Genomic DNA, 24,352 nt, shown 5'->3' with positions numbered 1-24,352 from the left:
TCGGACCATGGACGCACAACGCCGAATTACTGTGCCTAGTGTGGCCGCATGAAATCGAATTTATAATATCAGTTTTATAAAACCAATTTTAGCTAATTCGATATTATCCCGTAGTGTAGACGTGGCCAAAGAGGAGAACTGAGGGTTTGGGATGTTTTTATTCTGAATGTCAGACAGGGTGATCTAAACATTATAATCTTAATGGTCAAGTCTCTCACACAATTTTTGTGGAAATTTGACCTCAGCAGGACTTCTTTCTTCTCCAGCACTGAGAGCGGCAATCTGGCTCCAGTCCCCAAATCGAGTGAACAATGACTGCAAAATCCCCAACTGCCTAGATAGGACACTAGATGGGGAGGGCTCTGAGTTACTAGAGGGAATTCTTTCTTTTGGCTGGTGGGTCTCTTGCCCACATGCTCAGGGTCTAACTGATCACCATATTTGGGGTTGGAAAGGAATTTCCCTCAAGGTCAGACTGGCAGAGACCTGGAGTGTTTTTCACCTTTCTCTGCAGCCTGGGGCACAGGTCAGTTGCAGGTTTAAATCAGTGTAAATGGTGGAGTCTCTGTAACTTGAAGTGTTTAAATCAAGAGTTGAGGATTTCAATCACTCAGCCAGAGGTTAGGGGTCTATTTCAGGAGTGGGCAAGGTTCTGTGGCCTGTAATGTGCAGGAGGTCAGACTAGATGATGATGGTGCCTTCTGACCTTAAAGTTTATGAGTCAAATCACAGATTTGGGGGGCTGGGGCTATGTCTACACTATGAGCGAGGGATATTATTCCCCTGCTGGTGTGCACATACTCAGCCAGCTGTGCTGAGTACGAACCCCGCTGAAACCAGTGGATATGTGCTCAGCATGATTCAACTGTGCCTCCAATGTGTCTATCCCTGTTACCATGCCTTCACTGCTATTTATATTTGCAACAGCTCAGTGAGAGCGAGCCTGAGTATGGTACGCAAGCAGGGGAATCATACCCCTAGCTTGTAGTGTAGACATAGCCTGAGTCATGTGACAAAGTCTAAATCCTCCCACTGAGGATGAAATGCTTTCACAAGATTAAGGCATTGCCCCTCTAACCTTACCCTGTTGCTCCTAAATATCCAGCAGCTAAATAATTTCCAGGTGCTATGTGGAAACCTTTGATTTTCTGAACAAGGTTGTTAAAACTCAGGGCCACAGAGTGGGATTATTCCTTTATTTTTCAAATTCACCATCCCTGATAGTCTGACACTTTGCTCCAGCCCTCACTGGACCCAGGAAGAACAGAAGTTCACAGAAATGAAAGCTAATATGGACCAAGGAGTTATCTGAACTTTTAGATTTGATTTGGTTCAGATTTTGACCAAAGGTTCTTTGTTGGTTCCTCTATTATCCAAGACACTTCACATATCCCTGACCAGACTAAAAACAAAAAACTGTGCCTACTTGGGGACACCCAAAACTGAGCTATGCTCAGGCCCACCAACGGGAAGGGGGTAAAGGCGGCAATTGCCCAGGGGCCTGGGCAATTTAAAAGGGCCTGGGGCGGGGGGGCAGCTGGGAGTCCTGGGCCCTTTTAAATCACCCAGGTGGGTGCCTAGGCACACAAGACCACTCTGGGCTCCGTGCTTTGGGGGGCCCTGCAGGCCAGCATGGGCGGTCCCAGAAGTGATATATTTGTCACTTCTGCCCCGGGCTCTGCCCCCCTAGGGATGGCCCTGGCCCTGGGGCCTGGAATTTCTGCCATCGGGCCTGGCTATGGTAGCATGACACATGAGTAGCTCCCCCACAGTGAAAGTTGTTCTGGGTTAATTGAAGGGCAATATAAATGTTTTGTAGGTTTGAATGGTTTGAGATTAGGCTTGTGGAAAAAATAATGCACTTAACTTTTCTGCTTCTACTCCTTTAACATTCACAGTACAAATGTACAGGCTCTCTTGTCTATTTTCAGCATTATAAAAAATCAAAGGTCTATTCTATATAGAATATAGAATAAAGGAAGAGGACTCCACTACTATGGGTCTTTTTACTCTACAAAAAGTGCTAAATCAGTAATAAATAGCTGCCCATTTAAGGTATTTCAGCAGAAGGATGCCTGGAAGCTACAAAGCCTTTTATAAACAAAGGGTTAATTATACAAGCACTCTAATGGATTGCACTACGCAGCCAGAAGCAGTCGCAGACTCAATTATATATTTAGCATAAAAATCTCATCTAACACCAGTAATTAACTAAATAAAATTCACAAGCAGTCACAGACTCAATTATGTATTTAGTGTAAAAATCTCATCTAACACCAGTAACTAACTAACACTAAATAAATGAAAATTCACAGTCTACAAATCTAAAAAGCAGCAATTAGAGTTTCAGGTCTGGACTAGGAATTCTGAAGGGCAGAAAAAGGCAAACCAAATATTCCTACCATAATAATAATACACTGCTACCTCGATATACCGCCACCCGATATAACACGGATTCGGATATAACACGGTAAAGCAGTGCTCCGGGGAGCGGGGCTGCGCACTCCACTCCGGTGGATCAAAGCAAGTTCAATATAACACGGTTCCACCTATAACACGGTAAGATTTTTTGGCTCCCAACGACAGCTTATATGGAGGTAGAGGTGTACTTAGCGCTTATATATCATATTTCATCCCTCAATCTCTTAACTGCTTCACAAAGGAGAGGAGGTAATATTATTATTCCCATTCTATAGATGCAGAAAGTGAGGTACACAGAGGTGAAGTCACTTACTCAAGATCACCAGGGCCAGATTTACACTTTGGAGCCCTCCCTCCTCACCGCCTGTGTCTCAGAGCTCCGGGGGCTCCGCCATTTGGAAGCAGCTGGGAGCTGCAGGGTACCCCCACCATCTGCAGCAGCTCAGATTCCCTAACCACCACGAGCATCGGAGGTACCCTGCCACTTTTAAATTTAGGCACCCCACCACCTAGCACCTTTCCGCCCACAGACCCCCCCACTCCCCAGTGCCCCCTTGCAGCCCCACCATAACTTCCCAATGTGCCACACAGACCCCCCACTGTCCAGCGTCCCCTGCTCCCTCACTGCCCAGAGTCCCCCCCACAAACTCTCCCTCCAGAGACCCACTTTTCCAAGCCCTGCCTCCTGGCCCTGCCGGGAGGTGGTGCTATCCACCAGGCTGAGCGAGGAGTGCTCCAGCAGGACTGCATGGGGCGGTCTCCCCCTCAGCCGGCCCCGCCCCCTACTGGGACCTGGGAGCAGCAACATTCGAATTTTTAGGTGCCCCTAGAATGCCTGCTGTGCCTAATGGGAAATCTGGCCCTGAAGATCACACAGCAAGTCAGTCTCAGAGTCAGGAACAGAACCCAGGTCTCCCAGTCCCAAGCCAAGGTCCTATACACTGCATCATGCTACCCCCACAGAGGGCTTAGTGATTAAAGCAATTGACTGGGAGTTGAAAAGTCTTTTTTGTTCCTGTCGCTGCCGTTGGCTTGCTGTCAGTGTGTCACTGAGCGTAGCACAACAGTGTGCCTCAGTTTACCAATCCATAAAACAAGGCAAATAGTTTGGGTGGCCAACTTTCTAATCACACAAACCGAAACACCACTGTCCCACCCCTTCCCTGAGACCCCACCCCTGCCCCCCTTCTCCAAGGCCCTGCCTCGCTCACTCCATCCTCCCTCCCTCCATTGCTTGCTCTCCCCCACCCTCATTCACTTTCACCAGGCTAGGGCAGAAGGTGGGGGTGAGCACTCCAGCTGGGGATTCAGGCTCTGGGGTGGGGCTGAGGATGAGGGGTTTGGGGTGCAGGAAGGGGGTCTGGGCTGGGGCAGGGAGTTGGGGTGCAGGGGGGTGAGGGCTCTGGCTGGGGGTGTGGGCTCTGAATTTTGGCTGGGGATGAGGGGCAGGGGTTTGGGGTGTTGGGGAGGTGCAGGGTGCAGGTTCTAGGAGAGAGTTTGGGTGCAGGAAGGGACTTTGAGCTGGGGCAGGGGATTGGAGTGTGGGAGAGGGTTTGGGCTGCAGGATCCCGTGAGTGCTTACCATGGCTCCTGGGAAGCAGCTGCCAGGTCCCTGCAGCCCCTAGACTCATGGGCGGCCGGGGAGGCTCTACACGCTGCCCTCACACCCGCAGGCACTGCCCCCACAGTGCCCATTGGTCACAGAGCTGGCCCTCAGGACAGGGGTAGCGCACGGAGCCTCCCTGGCCACCCATTCATCTAGGGACTGCAGGAGCCTGCTTAGCCCCAGGCCCCCACTGCACCGCCGACCGGACTTTTAATGGCCCAATTGGGAGCCACCAGGGTCCCTTTTTGACCTGGCATTCTGGTCTGAAAATGGATGCCTGACAGCCCTACAGATAGTGCTTCCCTCTAGCACAAGAATGTTGTAAGAAATAAGAAAAGTTTATAAAGCATTTGGAGATGTTTGGATTAAAGGCAGTATATAATTGCACAGTATTATTATTTTCATTGTAAATAACTCAATGTAACTTTGAGGATCAGGACAATAAAGACCCACCTTTTATGGGAACCTGGATCCTCAGCTAGATTCCACTGTATTTTGTGCTTACTCTGTTAAGTTTCAAAATCGTTTTCCTTGTTTGCTTTGCTTATATACATTCATATTATCGTGTTCTTCGTTATGGTCTTTTATGGACAAACATGTCAGATAAACCAGAACATAATGCTGACGAGGCTTGAGTAGGGCAAGCTGATGGCCATTTGTTTGCAGGGAAGAGAGTCTGGCTGTCCTCGGAGGGTGATGAAACTCGTAAATGCTCTGTTATTGCATCTCTATTGATCTGCCTCACTCTGAACCTTCTAGTGGCAAAGTGACTCTCCCTTCTTACATCAGGATGCTGACACGCTGCTCAGCCTCTGCTTGCTCCGCCTCCTCTTCCTACACCACCTTCTTCTGGATTCCTGAAGTTATTAAGAGAAATAAGGTAGCTGAGGGGACCACATGCAAGTTGTGGCAGCCTGCAGCAGTGCGCATCTGCCTTTTGTGACATTACTGCTGCCTGGGAATTTCACTCTGAATGAAGCCGGTTTCCTTTTCAGCAAGCCTGCCAGGATGGGCCAGTGCTGCTGCAAGCTTTATTACTGCCTTCAGTGCCTGGACAAGACGGTACTTTGCATCTTCCTTTTTATGCTTCATTGAAAGGGCAGAGAGCTAGCTGTTATGCTGATTAAATCTGTGCTCCTTCCTCTAGCTAATGTAGGTAATGTGCCTGGGGTGACTAAGAGGGGTGTAATGCTCATCTTATTTAGAATGTGCTGACTTCTCATTCACTAGTATCAAATCAAACCATTGGTTTCACATACACTGCAGTGCCTTACATAATTTTATCCTGCAGTCTCAAAGTGACAATTGCATTTTCATAAAACAATAAGGTACCAGGGACATGAGCTCTACTTACAATTGCCGTGATTTGTTGTTATGATTTTCATACATTTTTCATAGACCCGCAGAGCTCGAGTTATGCAGGATCCCTGCATGGAGTTTTAAAGTTAGCTTTTCACTTGCAGAGATGATTCATTCTCATGCTGTCCTAAGATTTTACCTCTCCATTGTCCCTCCTTTTCTGACATTATATAATCCATTAGAAAAGAAGCAAAGCAAACTATACATTTTCCTTTGTGAGGGTGAATCTGTACACAAGCAAAACCTTGAACACTGAATGAACTGTGTTACATGTGTCAATACCAAGAGCAATATCATAGCCACAGGTAGTTAGAGGATGGCACGTGGGAGAGAATTTTTATGTCAGTTCTAGCACGTAGTTCATCATGCTATTCTTTTGGACACTTGCCTAGATTTTTGAGCATATACAGAACAGGAAGAGAATGTACATATGATTTTAATTTGCTTAATAGAAAAGATCTTGGCAGGAACACTTGCTGGTGCAGTACATTTCATAAAAAGCTGGATTTTTGCAAGATCCGTATAATAGGTCTAATGAAAAGGTCTCCCTGCCTCCCATTATACGTTCAAATATAGCTTGAGGTATGTTGCCAGCCAGATTAAGGAAAATATATGGTTTAATATAAAACTCATTAAAATATAGTCACTGGGGAACATCCTGGTGATCAGTTCTGCTTGGAAACTTTAACCTAAGGGGAATTGTGGGCGGAGGTTGCCTGCTACCTAGTATGATTGAAACGGCACTTTTAAAGTCACCCCTTTTTGGAAAGAAAGATAGTCGATCATTATAAACATTGGTTGCAATGAGATTTCGTTATTGCGCCTGCAAGAACCAGCTGAAATATTTATTGCTGTAAGAGTATTATGAATGTGTACGCTTGCCCTTCCAATGATAATATAAGGCCTTGCTCCAAGTGACTGTGAACCAAGCACAACGGTGACTAAGCACCATTTCCACACCAAAACATTCTGAAATATTTTCAAAGGTGCAGAGAGGTATTGTGGAACAGTGGCTATAATAGCAAATGCTATTGAACATCTGTGTGCAGTGCATGTTTGTACTATGTATAGTTCGAATGGAAGAAATGCTCAGGGCGATACTACATGTATAGTTATAACTTGGAATATAACACACCAAAAGCATCCTTATTGAAGACCTTGTGGCAGAAGGGAGTATGGTCTGAGGAAAGAGCACAGACAGGGTGTCAGGACTCCTCTATTCTGTTCCCAGCTGCTTTTGACATCCCAAGTAGCACCTGGCAATTCTCTGCACCTCTCTCTGGCTAATTTTACCCAGATAAGGTACTGTGAGGTTTAATAATTAGTATTTCTCTGAGCTCCCCAGAGAAGAGGCACTCCGAGACAAATCCCTTTGGAAGTCAACGCTTCTGCCTGAATAAAGTTCACAGGATACAGCCCAATATTGGTGAATATATGTCACTTAACCACAGATGATGGCACAACCTATCACTGTGATTAGCTGCTGTTATTTATTTGGATTAATTGCTTTTTCATTTTTGTGACTTTGTTGGAGTTATATTGGTGTAAATCTAGAGTAAGTGAGGTCAGAATCTGTGCAAAGAAAGTTTTGATTGAGTGAGGCATGTACAATCAAGCTCAGTTTTATTCCTTTCTCATCTAGTGGAAATGGAAACACTGTAAGATGTGGCACTGGCTTTATTAGGAGTTGAGCCTTTTTACAATGGAGCTGAATTTGGCCCTGAGCCACTGTCACCTAGAGCTGGATTCAAACTGGTGACCTGGAGAAGAAAAGGCTATAGATCCCTTTAATCCCTTAAGCCCTCTAGTCATGAAGCTTGATTATTAAGGCTCAGGGCTAGGGAGCATGATTGTTCCTTTGTCTTCTGTTGCGTATTCTTTGTTGCCATAAATATTAATGGGGTGGATTAATTCAGTGGTCTGTTATGTTCATTTGGATTCTTACACATTTATTTTGGCAGATGTTAGCTTTTGTTTTGAGGAGTTATGTAAAAACAGTGATGTTTTTGACACTAGACCCAATGAACCTCACCACAGGATTTGATGATGCTGTGTTTTCTCATCGGATTCAGTTTGACTTTGCAGTCATGTTTTGTTTAACTGGTGCTAGAATCCCTGATTTGCTGGTTTTATTTACCAGGATTGAAGTAGTAGCTCTGAGTAGAGTTGTGTTGATGAAGATGAAGAGAGGCTTTTTCATTTCATATTAATATAGTATTTACACTGGTCTCACAAATATCTACAGTCCAACCACATAATATACCACTGAAAAAGCAAATTAAGATAATAGAACATGTCAGGGATTTGTGAGTTCACTGCACATCCAAGATATTCTTGGTCATTATGAAGATTAGCTAATGTCATACCTATCTCCTCTGTCAGAGAGAGAAACCAAAGGTGAATCTCTAAACCATCAATTAAAGACTCTGAAATTATTTCTCAAGGATGTTTATAATGAATTGGAAAATTGAATGTATGTGACATTGTTCTAATAAAGAGAAAAAAAACTTTTTCAATAAGAGATTATTTTTAAATATTTGGCACTGAATTTAATCTATACCTTTCACATCCAGCAAACAGCAAGATGAGATCCAGGAAGGCAGTCGGAAACCTCTGGCCAATAAATAAACTGAGCTATTACTGACAGCTCAGGGCCCAGGGGATGCTAAGTGTGGTAATATTGTGGTCTTCATATGGGTGAACCCAGTGTCCAGTTACTGCCCATCCTCTGTACTCAGAGAGCATAGCACATTCAGAGAAAACATTCTGTTATTCTGGAGAGAGTAATCAATATATCAGTCATCTCCAAGACTAGAATAAACCTTTCAATAGGAATAGTGGGGGCAAAGAACACAACTAGTTTTAAGATGGAATTTGATAAATTCATGAACAGGATTATATGACGGCGTTGTCTGTGATAGCAGGGGTCTGGACTCGATGACTGAAGAGGTCCCTTCAAGTCCTATGTCCTCTGTTCCTAGCACTCTAGTAGCAGTAGGCATCCTTCAATCTCAAGGGTCTAGAGGTATGTGCACCTGAGAGGTAAAGAATTTACTCAGTTGGTGTTATGGCAGCCATGACTGAAGGGACCCACTCGACAGAGACAATCTCTGCTGTATCTGTGATGTTTAAAGGTGATGTTTTGACCCTTTAGGCTCTCCCTTCTGTGAGCTCTTTTCGCCTTGCTAAGCTGGATGGCTTCCTCTCCTAACTCCGGAGACCTTTGTTAAGCTCTTGTTTCCAAAAGCTGAGGTCTTGAGTGTGATCTTCCCAGTTGTCCACATCCATGTCCATTTCTTTGAAGTATCACTTGCACACAACCTTGAAACGCAATTCTGGGCGTCCTTTGGGTCTTTTTCCAGATGCCAGTTGGCCATAGAGGATGTCCTTTGGGATGTGCCCATCATTCATTCAGCACACATGCCCAAGCCAGCGGAGGCGTCTCTGTTTGAGAAGTGTTTGCATGCTGGGTGTGCTGGTCTGCTTGAGCACCTCAGTGTTGGTGACTCTGTCCCTCCAGGGGATTCCAAAGATTTGATGAAGGCAACACATATGAAAGCTGTTGAGCCTCTTTTCCTGATGAGAATATAAAGGCCATCTCTCACTCCTATACAAAAGTGTGCCGATGACACATGAACAATACACACAGATCTTTGTGTGTTCTGTCAGTTTGTTATTTTGCTAGACCCTCTTGCTCAGTCTAGACCAGTGGTTCTCAAACTAGGGCCGCCGCTTGTTCAGGGAAAGCCCCTGGCAGGCCAGGCCGGTTTGTTTACCTGCTGTGTCCGCAGGTTCGGCCGATCACTGGATGGGAACTTCGGAAAGTGGCAGCCAGTACGTCTCTCGGCCTGCACCGCTTCGTGCAACTCCCATTGGCCTGGAGCGGCAAACCGTGGCCACTGGGAGCTGCGATCGGCCAAACCTGCTGACGCAGCAGGTAAACAAACCAGCTCGGCCTGCCAGGAGCTTTCCTGAACAAGCGGCGGCCCTAGTTTGAGAACCACTGGTGTAGACATTGTTGTGGCGACTTTCCCATTGCGAACGTTGAGTTCTGTTTCAAGTGAAAAGTTGACTGCGATAGGGGATCCTAGGTATGTGAACTCATTCACCACTTCAAGTTACAAGTTAACATAAAATGATCCTATGAAGAGAGCTTATACATTCATTCATACTGGATTTCATCATGGGATTTTTTTTTTTTTTTACTCTAACTGTAAGATAAATAACTTGGCAGAAATTTGCTGAGGTTCCATTTTTAACGGTCTCTCTTTTTTTTGCAAAGATGTGGTAATTATTTCCTTGTTTTTCAGTGTCGTCATTTAAGTAGAATAATAACAAATGTCTGTCTGACTTCAGTATATATGTATGTGTATAAAATTGGTTTATGTAGTGCTTCCTTGTATTAAATAGATTTTGTTTGAAAAGGTCAGAGCTGGTGAGACGAGCTGCCCAGCTGCAGGAACGTACCTGGCAATAAAATATCCAATGTACCCCCTTGCACTCTGCCTGCAGCCCCTTCCTCCCCGCCAATTCTTTTACATCTCAATTGACTGTATCACCTCTAAAATGCTTCTTAAAATGACTCCACTGTGTTAGTCAACTAGTATTGACTAATGCTGTGATGTTCTCAGGGGCGGCTCCAGGCACCAGCGCAGCAAGCGCATGCCTGGGGCGGCAAGCCATGGGGGACGGCATGCTGGTTGCCGTGAGGGCGACAGCAGCCTTCAGCGGCATTCCTGTCCCGTGGCTTTGATGGTAATTCAGCGGCAGGTAGCCGAAGACACGGGACCATCAGATCACCTGCAGAAATGCCGCCGAATCTGCGTATCCAGTGGACTGAAGCCACTGAAGGCCTCCTCACTGCTGTGCTTGGGGCGGCAAAAAACAGAGAGCTGCCCCTGGATGTTCTGCATAAAGGGAATCCTGTTCAGGGCTGCTGCTTTGGGAAACCGCTCTCATGATTGCCATATACAGTCACCAACAGAGAGCGCTTGGCGGAAGCAGAGGAGCGTTGAACATACCCATACATTTCTCAACCAGTTCAGTTCACCTCTTTGCATGTTTTATTCAACAAAACTTTGCACGCTGCCTAGTGTAGTGGGGTCTCCAGTCCTGACTGAGGCCTTTAGGCATTACTGCAAAACAAATATCGTGTAATAATGCTGATGGGTTTACTATTTACTATAGTAAACAACAGTGGTGTCGTGGTAAATAAAACTACCCCCCTCCCTGCCCAGGGGCCGCAGGGACGTGCGGGCTGCTTCTGGGAGCATCGTGGAGCCAGGGCATGTAGGAACCTTGTTCCCCACAATGCTGGGAGGCAGAGGGAGGAGTTGAGGGAGGGGGAGGGGTTTGTCAGCTGGGCACACGGATGCCCTGGAGTAGCCTTGGGGACCCCCTGGGTCCATGGACCCCAGTTTGAAAACACTGTCCTATGGCGGAAACTGACCTTAACAGCTATAGAAGCTTAGCCAGTAAATATTGTCATTTCATTCACATAGTGTTTAGAACATTATTTTTTGTAAAGTACCACACAGTCTAAGTCTGGTGCAGGACATAGGCAGGGCAGGTCACAAATCTCAACTCATTTGGTCTCCCTGCTGCCAGAAATCTTCACTAATCCCCAGCGTAGCACGCCCAGTGCCACCTGCTTATCTGCTGCTGGTTCCCAACCCAAAAACTGAGGAACCAGAAGAGGAGGAGAAAGGTTGGCTTGGACCGTACACCAGTTGGTGTGTGAAAGCACTGGTTGGAAGCCAAAGTGGGTGGTAACAGACAGCCTGGCAGTGGTGGATAAACAGGTGGGTGTGGTGACGGTATCGCACTCACCAGCTAATGGTTGGAACATATTTGACAACAGATATATAATATATTCTGATAAAATGGAACGTCTAATTCTTGTTGATTGTTTGTGTTGGATATTTTGTGACATCACCTTCACATTTACTAAGAGTTTAAACCAGCTGATTTATTTAAATTAAGGCCATTTTACACTGCTGTAGTCAAGTAAAAAGGACCTTTAAGTGGGTGTAAATATAAATCACTCCCACTCTGAGGCCCCTCCACACTGCCAGAGTGGCGAAAAGTGACCTAATGTGAATGGGAATCAGGCCCAGGGACCGTGGTGCTCTGCAGTTCTGTGGTAGTGAAAGGGGCCTGCAGAATCACCCCGACTACAGTCTGCTCTCAGTCATAAAATAGTTCATTTAAAATTATTTCTAGCTCTTTTCTAAGACTATAAATGATTTGCGTGTGTACATTTAGTTTCTACTCTAAAATATAGCCTAGATTTTAGAACGATATATATTTTCTTTTTTTTTCTTTCAAAATGCTTGCTACAGTTCATCCAAGATGGCCTAAAACCAGTCAAATGGTGTTGTGTCATAGAGACAAGCACCGAGTGGGAGAGGCTTTGCTGAGACATGTCCATTACAGAGGCAGTGTGAAAGTAGAACACACAGGAGCACAGGAAGGTTGCAGAGGGGATGCACTCACTGCTGGCTAAAGAAGAAACAACAGGGGCAGGAGGGGGAGTTTATTAATCTTTTTTTTTTTTTACTGTATTTCTGCCCTTTTTGTAAAAAGTTTCTTCTTTAGTTCTTAATTTTATCTTTTTTATCATTTATTTCTGTTCATAGTTTTGTTAAATTAACCGTTGGACTGCAGGGAAATAAAAATAAGTTACAGAATCACCAGTTTTCTGCCATATGTTTCATAATGCCTGCTGCTGAACTGGTCCTTAAAGTGCCAGGATTCCCTTCATTCCTGCATACTGTTGACCAGTTTACTTGCTGGGATTCCTTTCCACTGAATTTGCTGCTGCCTTGCATGTTGCCTTGAATATGATTTTTTCTGTAGTGCCTTGTAAAGACTCTGGTTCTTTCCTTACTGGGGGCATATTTATAGTAGCTTGATTTAGTTTTCCTAGTTATTGGTGACATTCCCAGTAAGATATGTTCCTTTGTCTCCTCCCTAATGTATCACAGGATATATTCCAATTTAAAAGTGGCTTTATGTGCATGCTGTTACTCTGGGATCACTTGTACTAAATTACTCTCCTGTGGATTTCCCTGCAGCTAGCTTTCTCTCATTATTCATTAAGCTCTTATGAAATATCTGCTACCAAAATCCTTACTCTTTAGTAGAGACATCTTATTGTTGCCAGTATAAATATGTTTTATATTCTTCTGGCTAAATGTCTGTCTGAATTCTTTATTATATGTTAAAATAATTCAGGGGTTCCTTTTTGAGGATGTCTTTTTTCTTCTGCTCTAATTAAAATGTATCATGTCCATACATAAAGCTGGAAATATAGAATTGAAAGTCAGGTTATTGCTGGTATTTGTGAGTGTACTGTATGCATACTATGTACAGAATGCTATATATTAATAAACACAATCAGATTTTTATGCATGTGTATATTGCTCTATCTAGCTCTAGCTATATTGCTATATGCAGGGACACAAACATGTTTGTGTATGTTAATATCATTAATACCATTTTATATGTGCTGTCCACACAAACTGGAACCCAGACATGCACCAACACTGACTTGCAAATACAGAGGTGTGTGTAAATATAATATTGTATTCCTTAGTCTCCTGTGAAACATGATTGTGTCACTGCTGGCTTCCACAGTTGGTTTTAAAAGAGAATTAGTTCATAATAATTACAAAACTAGATCTGAAGAATTTACCTAATCTGGCTTAGTAAATAAACATGTGAGAGTGCTTAGCTGGGATAAATCGAGGGACTATACATATCCTTTTATTTATTTTTTTTAACAGAATGAACGTGCCCTTGTGAAAGAAAAGGAGCTGTCAGTCGAGCTTGCCAACATCAGGGATGAAGTTGGTAAGTAGGGCTTCAGATACTAACAATGTGAAAAATGTCCATTCTCACTTATAAGAAAAAGCAGTTATTCCTTGTCGTGTGTACAAGGAAACCTGCAGAGTTGTAATAAAGCATCTTACTAAGCCCAGCGGTGAATTTTTGTGGCCTTGCAGGGAACAATAATTTTACCCTGTTGTTGTGGAGACAGGTTCATAACCGTACACACTGGAGCTAATCATGCATTATCTTTACTATTCACAGACAGTGATCTATAAATCTGTATCCTCTGTTCTAACAGCATCTGAACATGCCACCCAGCTCAGAAAGCCTTCAGATGTGGCTGTGCACGGTTAGCTAGGAATTCATTACTTTGGTTGTGTGAGTTTACACGTACTGCACTCTGGTTACAAACAGAAGAGCATCAAGATCAAAACCCAAAATCAGTGTTCTACAAAAACTAACCTTTAGTAAATTGGTTATAATCTCTCCATGCCTGGAAAGGCAGGGGCTAACTCAACTGGTGTCACTCATCCTATTTACTCTATGTACATCTGTGTGAGCACATTTCCCCTTTTGTTCTGTTCTGAAAACTCATCAGAAAGGCAGTGACCATTAGACCATTGATTGCATCTCTAGGGAGAGGAAAACGGGCCCTATTCAGGGCCCAGACATCAGGCTGAATTCTTTGTACCTGAATCTTCCCAGCATAGGTGGGGTGTGTTATGCTTGCCATAGAGCAAAAAGCAATTAACGGGATGGGGTGGGGGACAGGGACTGCTGAACATGTATCAGTGAAAACATGGCTGTACAGCTTCCACACTATTCCTGCCTAATGGCAAGACTAAGGCCAAAGAGGGGAGCGGGGAGCTAGGAGCCTCATTATCTTGGTTGCATTTGATATGAAGGTTCCATTTTTAAATGGTTCATAAAGGGTTAATAAATGATCAATAGGTGTTTTATATAAATTGTTATCGAGTCTGATAGGATAACTGATTGCTTATAACAATGGCTTATAATCATCGATAACCCATACTCCAACATGCTTATAACATATAATAACCATTTAGTACTCCTATATAAACAGAACCTTAATATGAAGTGTGATTAATAGCTTGATCAGGCTTGTGATTAAGCCATGTGTCCCCAGACCCTGCCATTCTGTGTCCCCCCACACCTGATTCCTTTTTAACCGACGCTCTGGAGTGTCAGAGCAGGTGCGAGACACCCACTTAGTGCAGAGACTTTACTTCGGGCTTAATTTTATTTGTCGTCTTCCATTTTTAAAACCCTTACACTACCCCTCCCTGACACTTGTGCTGGAGCTCAATAACTTGGGCTCCCTGCTGTGCCCCTCAAAGGGATTTGCATTACCCAGGCCCACTGTCGATGTAGGAATTTTCAGACTGTGATAGTGCTTTACTGCTCCATCCCCACAGAATGGTCCAGCGGGGGCTGAGATCACATTTGCAATATCACTTTTATCTCTGTTTTCATCTCTGCTGTGTTCTCCCCTTCCCCTCCCAAAGGAATTGCCGCAGTGCTTTTGCTTTTGAGGCAGGGAGGGAACATTTGAAAGGCTCTGCTCTGACTCGAAGACCTACTCCCTGTTTTCAAGTTCTGTGCATCACTAACAGTCTGGCTTTGATCCTGCCTGTCTCTGAGTCTGAAGAGCGCACTGTAGGGAGCACAAGGTTGTTACACGCCAGTGCATTTGTGAGTGGAGGCTATGTGTAGGCACAAAGAAGGGGCCAGATTCTACTCCCAGTTACTCCAGCTTTATGCCTGTGTAAATCCACTGAAGTCAATAGAGATCCTTCCAGATTTACACCAGTCTTGCTGGGAGCCAAAGGTGTAAACCACTATACACAGTCTAGAGGTCGCACTGCAGCACTCTCAATAATGCAGAATCAGGTTCCTCTTTGCTTCCTGCCCTACTCATCACTAATTACCTGGCACTTATATACACAACAATAGACACCTTCGCTGTGCAGGATCCAGTCCCAGCCAAGGAACATGGGCAGCTGTTTTAGGTGCTTGTCTAAGGAAATAAAATGCACCTGAAATGGTCTCTGCTCCTAGGCTCAGCTATAGCTGGATGCAGGGATTTCCCTAGACCCTACATCACCCCTGAATTTCCCCAACACCCTCCCCCACCCCAGTTTCATGCAGTGTTGCCAATTTAGTTGTTGGTTGGAAATTTGGATTGAAATTCAAACATTAAAAGCATAGACAGTATATGAGAAAATACTTGTACTTGAGAAAGCAGAATGGGTTTGAAAAGTATGAACGAAGACTAGCTTCCTCAGACAGCTGTTATTTATGACAGTGTCGGCACTTTCGTTTCGACAATATTGGCCCCTTTATCATGTAAAATTATGATTTGTAAGCAAGGTCTGAATGAGCTCTGCCCTGACAGCTAGTGAGGAGCCAGGGGATGGGGGAAAAGCTTCAGGACCAGACTGTATTTACATGAATATACCTACTCTGCCTAGGTATCCAGCAGACAGAGCTTTGCCACCCAACTGATCAATAATGGCTGGTGTTGGGTTACAAGTCACTGAAGTAATAAATTTTGAGGGTCATGAAATGTTGTTACCCTTATTGTATGAGTAAAGGGTAGCAGAAGTGTACTTAGCCTGACTGAACAAGGGGAGTTTCCCTCAGTGCTTGATTTGTGCCAGGGCTGAGCTCCAGCACCTCTAGGCTTGGCAGTTCATACCCCTGGGACCTCTGGGCTTACCGCGTCAGTCATGAAAATAACAAACTTTCTTGAGCCTCAGCACCTCTTTCATTACAAATTAAGCACTGCTCACCCACAACTGAATTTGCACTCCCTAAGCAGGAGGTTTGGATGCCATATCCTAGTGAAGAGGGAGAGGGTGCGGCACAGGTGTTTTGCTTGGTGGAGTGGGCTCTGCCTAAGAGTCAGAGGCACTATTTGACCTGTCTCTATCTCCTGTTTGGAGACAGAGCTGATTATGCTTCATAGAAAGTCTTTTGGTTCGTTAAGTGACTGCAAGAGCTGAAATCACTGATAATCAGATCTAAGTGCTTAGACCTAGGGACAGCATTTTCTGTGAAAGAGACAGCTCAGCCTGCACTATCAGTGAGGTTCCTCCACTGAGAGCTGAAATCACTGAGAGCTGGGTGGAACCTCAAGAGACTGACTCGCAGAGATCACAGTTGCAGGTGACATGACCAAGAACAGCAGCCAAAGCATTGGACTACGTTTTAGTGACCTTGCTCCAGAATGCTAGATTTGTGACAGGGAAACCTATATAAATATATATTTCCTATTAGGTCAAGACTTTTAAAGTGAATTATTTGCCAAGGTCATTATCTCACATAGTCACTATCTCAGGAGGTCATTATCTTAGGGAGTTTCTGTACTAAACTTTTTGATTATTATAATTATTTTTTATGTAAGAATGGTGTGTTAGGTCAGATCAATGGTCCATCTATCCCAGTATCCGGTCTTCTGACTGTGACTATTCCAGGTGCTTCAGAGGGAATGAATAGAACAGGAAATCATCAAGTGATCCATCCCCTGTCATCCACTCACAGCTTCTAGCGAACAGAGGCTAGGAACACTCAGAGCATGGTGTTGCATTCCTGCCCATCCTGGCTAATAGCCATTGATGGACCTGTCCTCCATGATTTTATCTAGTTCTTTTTTGAACCCTCTTGTAATTTTGGCCTTCACAACATTCCTGGCAAAAAGTTCCATGGGTGACTGTGCATTGTGTGAAGAAATACTTCCTTTTGTTTGTTTTAAACTTGCTGCCTGTTAATTTCATTGGGTGACTCCTAGTTCTTATGTTAAGTGAAGGGGTAAATAACACTTCCTTATTCATTTTCTTCACACTAGTCAAGATTTTATAAGCTTCTATCATATCCCCTCTTAGTCATCTCTTTTTAAAGCTGAAAAGTCCAGTCTCTTTAATCTTTCCTCATATGGAATCTGTTCCATGCCCCTAATCACTTTTGTTGTCCTTCTCTAAACCTTTTCCATTTCCAACATATCTTTTTTGAGATGGGGTGACCAGAACTGCATGTAGTATTCAAGATGTGGGCATATCATGGATTTATACAGTAAGAGTGGAGGAGCTTGGTTTGCCAGACTGATCAGCTAAGCCAATACTGACAACCTATATGAAAAAGCTGCAAAACACCATGCCTCTGGACTGCATCAACATGCAGAAAGCCTTATAAGCCAGTTACTGTCAAAGCCAATTTTAGAAGAACTTAATGAGGCTGTTAAGAATGCTGGAGACTCAACTCAGTTTATGTGAACCAACATGACTGTTGCATCATACTTTCTATTTAAGCAAGAGATACCACACACTGCAAACTGGATGCCAATGTTCAGTGCATTGTCACTTGTTAATCCTGAAGTTGGACACTGGTTTCGAACAAGACTGGAAAATGCTCACTATCCTTCTGAAAAAACTCAGCTGACTCTCTAGAAGCATGTGGTGTAACAGTGAAAGACTCAGCCATTGAAAAAGTGAAGAACTCTCTCACCATATTCAAAATATGTGCATATGCGGCTGATGAATGCACCAAAGCAAATAGACATCAAGTATTAAGTCATTGTGTATGTTATCTTGATGTCCATGGTAGGCCAGTAGCTGCATTCTAGATGTTCAGGTTTTAGAAGACACATCAGCTGCATCTGTGACATCTTAGAAGAGTTAAATGCTTGTAAATTGAACCCCAAACAGATGGCTGCTTGTGCATTTGATGGATCTACAAACTTCTCTGGAAGACACAACAGTGAAGTACGAGCTTTGCTCAGAGAAAAGTGTAACCCTAATCTCTCCTATACACACTGCAGAGGCCATGTACTCCAGCTAGCACTACGTACAAGCTGCAGAATCTTCAAAAGAACTTAAAACATCATACATTTAATGGCTTTTTTATACTGTTTTTTTCAGCAAGAGTCCAAAAGGACTGAACAAACATCTTGGAAACAAATAGAAGATATACTGGGATTGAAGTTCAAATTAGTCCAACCTGGGAAAACCTGCTGGCTTTCTCATGAGCAATTCTTGGCTGTTGTCTTAAAATTACTGTGGCCATTATTACTTGCTTTGGAAAATATCCACCAAGATAGGACAGATCTAAGTAGTGATGCAGGTGGACTACCTTTGTGACTAACTTCAGAGAAGACTATTGCCATTCTCTCTCTTGTAAGCAGGGCCAGCTCCAGGCATCAGCCCAGCAAGCAGGTGCTTAGGGCAGCCAAGGGGAAGAGGCGACACGTTGGGCTCTTCGACTGCAATTCGGAGGCAGATCCCTCAGTCCCTCTTGGAGGGAAGGTCCAGCTGCCAAATTGCCGCTGAAGAAGATTGTGATTGCAGCTTTTTATTTAATTTTTTTTTCCCCCACCACTTGGGGCAGCAAAAAACCTGGAGCCAGCCCTGCTTGTAAGTCTACTGTTGAAACCACTTGGGTCATTAAACAATGTCATCCAGGCATCTGCCACAACAGTAGTAGATCTTTGTCCAGCAATAGAAGCTACCCTTGGATCTATCAGAGATATCTATTGAAAATGTACTGGAAGAAGCAAAGACTTCAGTCCAGAAGTTGACTAATGAAGGTACTTATATTGACTCCTGAAGTGACGAGGATAAGAAGTATTTGTTAAGCCAGCTGAAAAAGTATACAGATTTGATTCTTACAAATCTACAATAGTGCTTTCTGGATTCTACTCAGTTTCCACATAGGTTTTACAGATGCCTGTCTTATAAAACACCTGTAGTTGAGTGGAGTGAGGCACGACCAGCAATAGGGTTGCTATGTGATCAGAACAAAATAGAGAATTTTGAACACAGAGTAGAATAGCATATGATGAACGAATAAAGATTTAACGTCAACTTCTTTATCATCACTAGTGGTTCGACTCAATCTTTGTGCTATGTTTCTTGGGATGAAAGAAGTAGGAATTCATCTCTTGCTACTCCCAGTCACAATAGCTACAGTTGAGCATTCTTTTTCCTCATTGACTAGAGGACATCACAAAGGTGGCTTTAGGGCAGAGCACTGATCTTGTCCCCTGTGTGAGATAGAGTAGTGTGAAGAGTGAGCTAACTTGCACTGGCTGCCAAAGGTCAAAAGGGGCCAACATAGAAGCCAAGAATCAACAGGGCACAGGAGTACCCTGGCCTGACTCCCTTAACCCAGACCAGACCAGACCTCTTACTATGACATTGGCTCCATGCCACTGGAAGGTTCCCCTTACACTGGGGTAATCCTCCCATGGTCAACTAGAAGTCTACAGGTCCCTTTGTGCCAGTAGGTCAACACAAAATGGCTGCAGTACAGCTAAGGATCTGGGCCAGGAGTCGGCAACTTTTCAGCAGTGGTGTGCCGAGTCTTCATGTATACACTCTAATTTAAGGCTTTGTGTGCTGGTAATACATTTTAACATTTTTTAGAAGGTCTCTCTATAAGTCTATAATATATAGCCAAACTACTGCTATATTTAAATTAAACAAGGTTTTCAAAATATTTCAGAAGTTTTATTTAAAATTAAATTAAAATGCAGATCTTATTAGTTTAGTGTGATCCTTGCCCTTGCTTTTCCTTGCTGAGTTTCCCAATGTCTGGCACATATTTGGATACTTTAAGCTGCACACAGGCTTCTGAGTGATCAGTTGTTAACCAGCTGGCAGGAGGTCAGCAGCTGGAATCCCAGATCGGCAGCTGAGGTGAGTGGAGCTGGCAGCTGGTAGAACTGAGCAGGGCTGGAGGCCTGGACCCTGTCTGGCAAACGGCCTGTGCTGGAACTCCAACTGGAAGCAAAGTGAGTGGGGCTGCGGTGGGGACTCCAGCTGGCAGGGGCCAGCAGCCAGAACCCCAAAGCAGCAGCAGGCTGAGCAGGTCAGTCTGCCCAGCTCTGGGGTTTCGGCTGTGGGCTGAGCATCTGCACCCACCCCTGCTCTGGAGTTTCAGCCGCCGGCTCCTGCCATCCAATTCAATCTGTAGCCTGTACTTATTAACTAGTTACTTTCTTGACCCAATGGTCAGTCCCTGTAGTGCTTGCCCAGTCCAGAAAGCTGGGATCCACCTTTCATGAGACGCTCCCGCTGGCAGTGTCTTCCCCATAATAGATAACACCTTGTGCCCTTTCTCGTGCTCTTATAACAGTTACAGACTATTGTCTCTTAGCCCAAAGGGATCCCCTATTCAAAGACTTGTCTCTGGGTTCTTTTGTCTTTGTAAACACTGATGTGTTCATCTTCCCCATACTGTGAACACAGGGCTGGGCTGAATCGAGAATGCTGATTGTTCTCAGTGTTGATTGAGTCAGTTCAGAGACCTGCTTTACCTCCAGTGACAAGTTTCACTTCAACAGTTTTGAAACCTACTATCCTACAGATCCAGACTAACACAGCTACCCCTCTGATACTACTATCCTACATTTTTCTTCCTTCTTAAACTCTTTCCCACACAAACATTGTGCAATAACCATGACAATTAGCAAGTTCTTAGCTTTCAGCAGAGACTGCACATAGCTCTCTTCAGTGAAATATTGAGAAGAGAAGCTAGTCGGACGCAGGTGTAATACGTCCACCTGGGCAGGCCTGGGCATTTCTGTGTAACAGACGGTTATTTTGTTCTCATATTTGTCTGGTTTTTTTTAATGCCAACATTTAAGCAAACAAAGGAATGAATCATCGTAGGCTATAGCCCATCATAGGCTAGAATGGTAGGTAAAAGCTCCATGGCAGGGATTTGGGGAAAACATACAATGCATTCCTAACTCTTGGATATTCTAAATACAAAGCATTCTGTCTGAATAAAAAGAAATGTCTCCCAGTCACTTAAAAATAATGAAATACAGGCTAGTTAATCAGTTTGTACATTTGTCAGCAGTTCATGATTTCCCATAAAAATAATAATAATTTAAGGCTTTCAGACATATAAACATCTGAATAAACCAACGTACCAAGCCCAGACTAGACAGGTTTGATTGGGATCATTTTCTGGAGTAAAAACATTTTATATCTCATGTTATAGCTTATGTTGTACCTCAAGATTATTGCTATAGGGCTCGATCATGTGAGGGTCTGAGTGACACAGCTGCCATTTTCTTCAGTGGGAGTTGGTGATAGGCCTTGTATAATCAACGGAGTAAAATAACAAAACTTAATCCTAATTTCAGAGCACTTAACATCTTGGTTTCAAAGAAACCTTACTTGGCAAATGTAACCCTTACTGCTAAAGTATCAGCAGTTATAAGACTCTTAAATCTGCCATTAGAGTGAAATGGGAAAGTACATTTCGAGTCCTGGTACTCATGAGAGATGCTTGGATGTCCAGTGCTAGAAACACTGAAGAATTTGTGTTACCTTATAAAAGCAAGATCTGCCCACACATTATGCCAGAAATGTGAGTGCTCTTAACACATTACACAGTCGGTGCCAGAACTAGAAGCCGATTCTCACAAGTGTTAAACATATGCACTTTTCAGTCATTCCCTGGAAGCCATTGAAGCTGAAAAAAGGCCTTATCCTGGAAGGTGTTGAATACCCTCAGTTCCCCTTCAGATCAATGGGAGATGAGGCCATTCCAAACCGTGTTGGATCTGGTTTAAAAATGATCAAAATAATCCATTAGTTTGCAACAAATAAAGTGTTATAGAAAGAGGGATATGTAAATAGCTTGATATTTTGGTTAAACAGGAAATACATCCTGAAGTAGATGTGTCCAGATCATCCGATTTTACAGGTGTTTAAAAATACTTGTGCATAATACTGCTACAGATGTCTATGGGACAAATCATGCAATCCTTATTCACAAAAATCCCATCAAAGTCTGAGAAATAAGGCCTGCAGGATTTTTCTGTTTATCTACAACACTGAGTCAGAAATAAGGTTAAGGAAAAGAGAGCCCATATGTAATATAAAGATACGTGGATCATAATCTCTAAACAATGACTGTAGAGACAGTCCTCTGATCAGAAACAGACAAACTGTGAGGGAGACAAGGTGGATGAGATAATAATATATCTTTTATTGGACCAACTTCTGTTGGTGAGAGAAACAAGCTTTCGAGCAGCTACCCAGAGCTCTTCTTCAGGTCTGGGAAAGGTACTCAGAACTCACAGCTAAACACAAGGTGAAACAGATTGTTTAGCATAAATAGTTAACAGATATTTAAGAGACCCTGGAAGGTGAAATGGCCAGTTAGCATCATTGCAATCACATGACAAAAAATTGTGGGGGTTAGTGGGTTACAGATTGTTGTAATGAGCCATAAATCCAGAGTCTTTTTTAAAAACAGGATTTTTAGTGTCTAGCAAAGTTATGAATTTAAGCTTCTAGGCTCCTTTTTTGAAGTGCTGCACACGTTTTCTTTAAGGATGGGAACTGAGAGGTCAGATATAGAGTGATAGTTTTGTGAAAACTGTTTGCCCTTGGATAATAGAGTGTTTTTGTCTTTTATCATTTTCCTGTATGAATTTATGTGAGAACATAGTGATTGTCTGGTTTCACTCACATAGTTTTTATTTATTTAATTCACTGGATAAGATATACCGCATGTTGTGATAGACATCTGCAGGACCCATGGATAGCGTTGCCAATTTTGGTTACACATATTCATGGAGTTTCATCACATGACATAATCTTTAATTAAAGATTAATCTTTAATTTCTGGAGACTCCAGGACAATCCTGGAGGGCTGGCAACCCAACCCATGGATCTTGAAAGGTGTGTTGGGTGGGGGGTGGGGGTTGATCATCATAACAGTGGGGATATGACTGCAGGTTTTGTATCTGTTGTTCCGTCAGGGGCTGGTGGTGCTTTGAGTTGGCCTATGAGGAGCTTGCTTCTGATGATGAACTTGGAGAGGTTGAGGGCATTGTTTAAAGGCCAAAAGAGGGGGGTTAAGAAAGACGTCTTTCAGGACAGGGTCCCCATCGAGTATGGATTGTAATTGTTTAATGATACCCTATATGGGTTCCAGTGTGGTGATGTAGGTGATAACTAGGGGTGTGCGATCAGAGATTTTTGGGTTTGGGTTTTTTTTTTTTCATATTGAAGCTGATTCTCTCGGAGTATTTGGGTGATAAAAATACCATTTCTCCCAACCAGCCCAGCTACAACAGCACTGCAACCAGGTCAACTATATGAGTGGTTACACTGGCATCAGCCCTCAGTTTCACAGTCCCCTTGAACAGAAAGGCTGAATATAAAAATACATTGCTCAGTTAAGTTTTATGCGAGAGGCGAAGAAGTGACATTCCATTGGTGACATTTAGCTTTTCCTTGCATTGTGAACTGGGCCTGAAATACATTTTGATTGTCTGTTGCACACAATAGTCTATAGGTCATTCACCAAGGGAAATAGCATCAGCTTGGTGCTAGGAAAGCTGTGGAGCAGTGATGTCAACTCTGTGATTTAACCTGGAGCAGGTTCTCATCCTAGTGAATGTGATTTCATATCAAAGTCCCTTCCAGCCTGGAAAGTACAAGTGAAATATCCACAGGGGGAAAATCCAACTTGAAATCCTCTTGATGAGATGTAGATTTTGTTTTGTTACCATGTTAATGACTGTTGCAATTTCCAGGAGCTGCTAAGTTCTTCTTCGAGTGCTTGCTCATATCCATTCCAGTTAGGTGCGCGTGCGCCGCGTGCATGTTCGTCGGAGAAACTTTTACTCTAGCAACACTCGTTGGGCCGGCAAGTCGCCCCCTGGAGTGGCGCCGCTATGGTGCCTGATACATACCCCTGCCGGCCCGACCGCTCCTCAGTTCCTTCTTACCGCCCGTGTCGGTCGTTGGAACAGTGGAGCGCAGCTTAGCTGATCTCCACCTCCCTAGCAATTCGCTCGTGCTTTAGCTTTTTAGTGTACATAGTTTTTTCTCTTGTTCTTTATTAATTACTGTTTAGCATAGTTGTAGTTAGTGTATATAGTTAAGAGGATTGGGGGTTCGCCCCTTCTCCTCCCCCAGCACCGGGGCCCATGCCCGGTTCACTGGGCTTCAAGCCCTGTGCGACCTGCCGTCGGCCGATGCCCACAGGAGACCCGCACGACTCCTGTTTAAAGTGCCTCAGCGAGGGCCATCTGTCGGACAAGTGCCGTATTTGTAAGGCGCTCCTATTCTGGTCCGGGCTTGACAA

General features: G+C 43.8%; 1 protein-coding gene across 1 annotated transcript in view; it reads left to right on the top strand.

Annotated features, from left to right (window-relative positions):
• MTUS2 (microtubule associated scaffold protein 2) overlaps positions 1–24,352 on the top strand; it is a 545,841-nt gene that overhangs the window by 444,244 nt on the left and 77,245 nt on the right. Inside the window, exon 9 of the mRNA XM_075065972.1 lies at positions 13,174–13,240. Within this exon, the coding sequence (XP_074922073.1) occupies positions 13,174–13,240 (67 nt within the window). The remainder of the gene's footprint in view (positions 1–13,173; positions 13,241–24,352) is intronic.

The sequence above is a fragment of the Chelonoidis abingdonii genome, chromosome 1, assembly GCF_003597395.2.
Source record: "Chelonoidis abingdonii isolate Lonesome George chromosome 1, CheloAbing_2.0, whole genome shotgun sequence".
Classification (NCBI taxonomy): Eukaryota; Metazoa; Chordata; order Testudines; family Testudinidae; genus Chelonoidis; species Chelonoidis abingdonii.
Note: the sequence above shows the minus strand (reverse complement) of the source record. Positions and strands in the feature narration are given on the sequence as shown.